We start from the raw sequence: 6,708 nt of genomic DNA on the forward strand, positions 1-6,708 counted from the left end.
CATGTTGGTTTTGATTGGTTCAATATGTCAGTAACAACAAGCTGCCTCCACACGCAGCTCACCTGCTTCACAAAGACAAAATCACAGGTGAAAAAAATCTAAGACATGACTTGTGTTTTTCGGATTGAGTTTATAAACCACACTGCATAGTCAACAGAGCACACACATATAGGGAGAGAGAGAGAGAGGGACAGAAAGAGGTGGGGTGGGGCAAGCTGGTCAGTGAGACTCTGAGACACAAGAAGCTCATGTATGTGTGTGGGGAAGAGAGCTAGAGGACAAAGCAAGGTGAGCAGGTTAAAATAGTTTGAGTAAAAACACTAAAAGAAGGTGGAGAATTAACCAGAATTAAAATGGTGAAGAAGAAATTACAAGAAATAAGAAATGCTAGAAATGCTAGAAATAGACTAATTTATTCTTTCAAAGAATTTCAACAGACAATTATTTTTGCCCTGCCCCCCACTCCCATTTTAGTTAGAAGACTAAAAGTAAATCAAAATTGGCTGTGAAAGTTAAGGCTACTACACCCTCTTTCATGTTGGGTGACCTTAAATGCAACTAAGCCAGTTTACTACCTGAGGGAGGGTGCAGGAGCTCTGATACGAAATGCAACCTCCTGAGAGCTTCAAAGGCCTTTTGCGGCCCCCACGATGGCACACAGCACCACTTGAGTTCAATACGTCTGCTCTTTCTGAGTCACTGAACGACAATAAATAAGTTATTTCAAGCAGGCAGCATCCTGAGCTCTGCAAGGTTTTCTGTGACAAACGGAAAAATGAAGACACCACAGGGGACGAGAAAGCAACGCTCAATGGTCTCCACTGTGCAGCCGTTAGAGAAAACGCTTTTAAGACCTTGGCCGCCGCTCTGTACAACTAATGAGCACCTCCACCTGTGTGGAGCGGACCTTTGCTGCGCTGCCTCCCTCCCACAAGCTGTCAGGCATTTTGTGTGCTCCACTTAAAAAGGACTATACCAGTGATTTTACATGTTTAACCGAATATCGACAAAATGTAGACTACATACTTTATTTTCTGGTAATCTTTTCCCAAAGCCAGCAGTCGTATTTTAGAACTTCAATATCATTTTTCCTCCCTTTTATCCAGCCATTGGTCTCCATTCATTCCACTATGATGCGAAAATAAACTTCAACCTTTCTTCACAAAAGTATTCCATCACCATAATAGAGTCGTCCACATTAGTTCAGTGGAATGACCAATTAGTTGCCAACTAGTCAATTAATCGGCAACTATTTGATAATTGGTTAATCGTTTTGAGTCATTTTAAGAAAAAAATTTCCAAATCCTCAGCTCCCAGCGTCTCAAATGTGAATATTTTCTGATTTCCTTAGTCCCTTCTGACGGTAAACTAAATATCTTTGGGTTGTGGACTGTCCGTTAGGAAGGAACAAGACATTTGTGGATGTCACCTTGGACTGTGTGAAACTGTGATCAAAATTTATCACTACTGTCTGACAATTTATGGAACAAACTAAGAACTGGTTAATCCAGAAAATAATCAACAGATTAATTGATGATGAAAATAATCATTACTTGCAGCTCTAATTAGTTTTCGTAAAAGCTGCAGCACTGTTGTGTTTTGATGACTTGAAATTGGGCAGAGTGAAGCAATCTCTCCACCAGGGAAAACAGTCCCCAGTGAAATGTTTGCTGTACAAAGCCAATTACCAGTTCCGTGGTTTATGAATGGCGATGACTTTTGAAACACCACCTTATATTGTTCTGGGGATTCTGATTACATGTGAAATCTTTAGCACCCTTACATAATTTGTAAAATTGTTTGTTGTAAAATGTAGGAATACTGCAATACACGTTCAAAACATTCAAAATCACTGGGATGGTCCTTAAAGCCCAATGTCTTTTTGCTCATCACAAAATAATGCACATGGAAACCCAAGCTGACTATTACATTTAGAGGTTATTCTAATTCACATCATAAATGTAAGAAAGCCAAAAAATTCAGATATTCTTCAATTTTTCAGTCTGTACAGTGTACCCTGCTTGCAGGTGAGTAGAGCCTCTGAGGGAGCACTTATCTGTAGCTGAAATTCCAACAGAGCTGTCCCCCCTCCAGAGGATAAAGAATCAACACCACAGTCGGTGTCCATGCTGGGCTGGATACTGGCTATACGGATTGTGTGTGTGTGTGTGTGTGTGTGTGTGTGTGTGGAATAGAACAGAACACAGCGAAATCGAGACAGAGCCACACAGAGAGAAACAGAGAGAGTGTGAAAATCATAGCGTAGTGAAATAGGTGCCTTTCAGAAAAATGGCTTGACTTTAGCATCTCTATTCTCTAAAAACCCTACTTCAAGAATCTCTCTTCACTGGTTGTTATTAATAATGACAAATAATGAAATGATGGTATGAAATTACTGCTATTTAAACTTTTTCCAGGTTTCATTTTGCCACCAATCACACTATTACCATCTGTGTTTCAAAGTTTGTACACTTGTTGCCACATCTTTTTTTGTACCACAAATTTAAAAAAAAAAAAAAAAAAATTTGAATCAATACCATATGAACACCATGTATGTATGTTTTTTTTTTTTATTTATTTTGGGCATGACAGTTTACTCTAAAACCAACTTGCCCATTCAAAAGAAAATTTCCTTAATTCCTGATATTGTGAGAGGTCAATTAAGAAATATCTTACAGTACTGAATGAACTGTCCGGCTCATTAAAAACAACTTCTGAGTTGTTAATAGGGCAAAATAAAATCCCCTGTCAAGTAATTTCACTCAGTGGAGAATTCCATTTGGCGGTGGGGCAGGATTTTTTTTTTATCTTTTTTTTTTTTTATCCACAACCACAGTGGTGGGTGAACTCCAAATTACACTGGCCACTTTCACAAGCCAAATATCATTTAAATTTTAGAGAGGAGAAAAGAACCTCGAGATGATGGCTGGCTACCTGCCAAAGCAGCTGGTATAGCAGACGAATGCAGCAGCCAGAATTTTACCAACAGGCTTATGGTTGAAAGTGATTTCCCAGCCTGTTTAAGTGGTTACAAAAGCTTTTCCCATGGCCGCTGTGTGCCAGTTCATAAAGCTCAACTGTGGCTACCCGTGGGACAGCAAGGAACACCGTGGCTAAGGCCATACACAGCAACAGCACAAAAACTATACCCCATGGACACATAAGGGGTGAGAATCTTAACAGCAACCTGAGCTGCAAAAGAGGACGAGGAAAGACGATGAAGAAACCATTGTGCTGAAGTGCACCTAAAAGTCTCAAGGCGGGCTTTAACGGCTGTCTTACAAAAGCTGCCACACCCTTGGGTGTCTTACAACTGGCTGCTGACAAAAACTGAGCAACAGCAGACCAACTTTCAGTGCCTTTCAGAGGAATAAGATCTGTGTGGTGTCACATTAACTTACATAATAAACCAACAAAAAAAGAACAAAAAAGAAAAAAACGCCTGGTAGTCAGTCCAAATATATATAGCAGTTTGGTTATTTGATTGGTATAGTTTCTTGTGTAACAAAGTCATTATTGAGTAACTCAACATGTCAAACCTGTTTCAGAGATTAGATCTGGACATGGGACATGAGCGGGGGGACAGAAACAACGGTGGTGGGTGGGGACTAAGATTATTTTTTGCAATATGAATGAGAGCCCTTTGAGTCAAAATAAAAATCCTAAAATAAATAAATAAATAAATAAATAAAACAATGCCACTGTTTTATGACCTTACCTGTGTCTGTGCTCGTCATGCCCTCCCTGTCCATGTATGACCACCTGCCCAGCGGCATGCTTCCCCCCTTTGGGCGAGTCGATGTGGGGGATGAGTACGTCCTCCAAGCCTAGGTCAAAACGCTTGTGCTTGGAATTGTCCGGGAGGAAGAAGAAGGCTCCAAAGCATAAGGTGATGAAGGCACTGAGAATGAGGAGAAGGATGAACTTCTCAGAGAGCCTCAACGTGGCCCTGTGATGCGGGAAGGAGGAGGCGCCCGGCGACAGAGTGGGTATCCTGCGGCCCGAGAGCGGCAGGAGAGCCGGCGTCGTCATGTTGTCACTGCTGAAAAGGAACTCGACTTGGGGAGGGGTGGGTGGTTGGGTGGGTTTACAAGTGCCACAGGCCTTCTTGTAGCAGCATGCACCTGCCGAGTTACTCTATTATCTCATCCCCGCAACGGTCAGTGCAGAAGCCGAGTCGGGCTGAGGCCCCTCAGTGAAGGAGTGACTGCTCACCAGGGAAATGGTCATCTCGATTCTGGAAAAGGATGTAACAGACACTGAGTTGGCATAAGACAATTGTTAGCAAGCTATAGAAGCTTGTTTTGGAGACTGGTTACCAGGGATACGCTACCATTTTAGAGGACTGACACCCCCACACCCTCTCTATTTAAACACCTGAACTGCACAGAGAAATATTCTCTTTGTTTTGTAAGGGCAGAAGAGCTGATACTCTTTCCTTTTGTTGCCATTTCTCCAACACGGCAGGGGGTCCCTACTTACAATTCACAACCACTCTCCAAGTAATCTCTGACAGGCTTCAATTGAGTGTAACTGCACTGAATTACGATCAAACACATTGTACCAGGTCATACATCAGCCGATGGCCAGGATATAAGAGTAATAAACAATGCTCTGTCTTTGTGTTGCAGTGAGTTTTACAACATGTCATCTCTAAAGTTAATGCCTCAGATTCTCTCACACATTCACGGAACGCGCGCGCGCGTGGGCACACGCACACACACACACATAGAAACCGTTGGCAATGAGGAAAATGAAAACATATTTTCCAAAGGCTTAAGGTATCAAAAGCTGTGAGAGCCTACATCACCAAACATCTGCCGCTGCGCGTCATGGAATCTCTGCCAAGACTTGCAATGAAGAATGAACATAGGAATCTACCGACTAAGCTTTCTATTTTACTACTCTCTGTCTGTGCTGTCGAAATTGGCCACATTTATGTAGCGTTAACAAAAAATGACAACAGAGGTGGGGCGAGTTAAACTCACATACCGAGCAAATCCTCTTGTCATTCAGTTCCATCTTCCAGACTGGATCGGCGTTGACTGGAATGACAAATCACAGTTGTATTGCAACCTGTGCAAGCTGGACATGACATGCAAACTACACACACTACATGCACCTTTCCTTCACTGTGACACCTCTCACACAGTCATTCTAGCAAGTAGCTGTCATGACATTAAAGGGTACAAGCCAAAGCACCCGTGAGCACAAACGTAGAAAAAACGACATGAGCCGCAATTAATGTTTGGTTCTCCTAAAAAGCTGCACAACGTGTTAAACCCAACGTTGTGTTGTGAAAAATGGATAGGAAACCAGGCGAGTGTTGTATAAGACGCTAAAATACTAACATACGCCGTCATCGGAATGCCCCATAGACCATGTCACCTAATTTTACTGCAAACATAAATAATCTAGACCTATTTATTTTGCCCTGTTGTCTTCCACTGGGCCTGTGTAGAGCCGATGTCTCCGCGTCTCCACACAGAATACCAAGTTCATTCTCTGACACTGGCAGCCTGTGGGAGACGATTAGCCAATGTTAACGCTAACTAGCTAGCAAGCGAGCGAGAGGCTTCGCAGCTAATGCTGACTAGCAGAAAAGCGAAAATTGAGCCAGGTAAGACTTTATAGACGCTCAGTGTGAAATGCAAGGTATTCCAATGTAAGCGTGTGGACTCACTGACATTTTTAGTTGACATGGGGATGGTAAAGTCTGGGATTTCGTAGCCTCCTGGTTGCATTAGCTGACGCTGGAGTTGCTAGCTATTTGGCTACGCTGCTAACGCTAGCTCGCTGGTTATCTACCGACAGAGGCGGTCTCTTATGGTAGGCGCCGCTGCAGCTGCATCACCACCTTTCTCATTTGCTCGGTGAAAATCGATGCCGGACTGGATTCCTAGTCCGCCTTTTCAAAACTGACGCGGTAGCAGATGTCCTCATGTCCACCAATGTAATGTTACACTGTCATAACCAGCCCCGGCGTGCTCGGTCGCCACCAGTTCAAGGCTACATAAGGCTCCGGCTCCGCGGACGCTGGGGATGTTGATGTCTGGCCGCTCTGTTGGACTGCAGCGACGGACTGACTGGAGCTGCTGCCCCTCGGTGATCCAGCATCAACTACCCAGCCTGCTCAAGTTAGGGGCCGTCTGACAATTTCGTGACATGAAATGCCGCGTTCCTGGCGTACCGACGCTGCCGTAGACACGACCTACCGACTGGGAAAGTCGCTAAAGTCACCCTCCAGGCAGAAATTAAAACTAAGTTGTGCGCCGTTTTCTCTCATTGAATCCACTAATGTCTGTAGTTTATGGCAATAAAAAGAACTAAAGGTTATTTTCAGTAATGTGTGATGAATTTGATTAAATCTGCATTCAAAGTTGAGCAATTGTTCATGGTTCATTTTTAATTAGTGAATAAAAGGTATTTTGCATATGGGCATATGGGTATTTTGCATATGGGTATTCCAGCAAGTTCAAACACTCGATCACATTCAGTATATCAGTATATCAGTGTATCAGTATATCAGTATCACCAGATTATATTCCATTTTTACATGTCATCCCATGTCACATGAATGTGTGATATTGTAGATAAATAAAAAGATTGATATAAGGCAACAGTAAACAAACGAGGACCTCGTTGTATAACCTTGTTTTGAGCTGTAATTGCGGTTTACCTTAGGATGCTGTACTTAATACCCCCTAA

The 6,708-nt window shown here is 42.8% G+C and overlaps 1 protein-coding gene across 5 annotated transcripts in view; it reads right to left on the minus strand.

The window, feature by feature from the left end:
• man1a2 (mannosidase, alpha, class 1A, member 2) overlaps positions 1–6,090 on the minus strand; it is a 184,953-nt gene extending 178,863 nt beyond the window's left edge. For 2 of the 5 annotated variants that reach the window (XM_030080336.1, XM_030080340.1), the window contains exons 1-3: positions 5,688–6,090; positions 4,993–5,045; positions 3,719–4,237 (exon numbers count right to left, since the gene is read on the minus strand). In XM_030080336.1, coding sequence (XP_029936196.1) covers positions 3,719–4,032 — 314 coding nt within the window. In that variant the 5' untranslated portion in view covers positions 4,033–4,237; positions 4,993–5,045; positions 5,688–6,090. The remainder of the gene's footprint in view (positions 1–3,718; positions 4,238–4,992; positions 5,046–5,687) is intronic. The other 3 variants (XM_030080339.1, XM_030080338.1, XM_030080337.1) reach the window with 3 other exon arrangements.
• Positions 6,091–6,708: the final 618 nt, after the last annotated feature.

This window comes from Myripristis murdjan, chromosome 21, assembly GCF_902150065.1.
Source record: "Myripristis murdjan chromosome 21, fMyrMur1.1, whole genome shotgun sequence".
Lineage (NCBI taxonomy): Eukaryota > Metazoa > Chordata > Actinopteri > Holocentriformes > Holocentridae > Myripristis > Myripristis murdjan.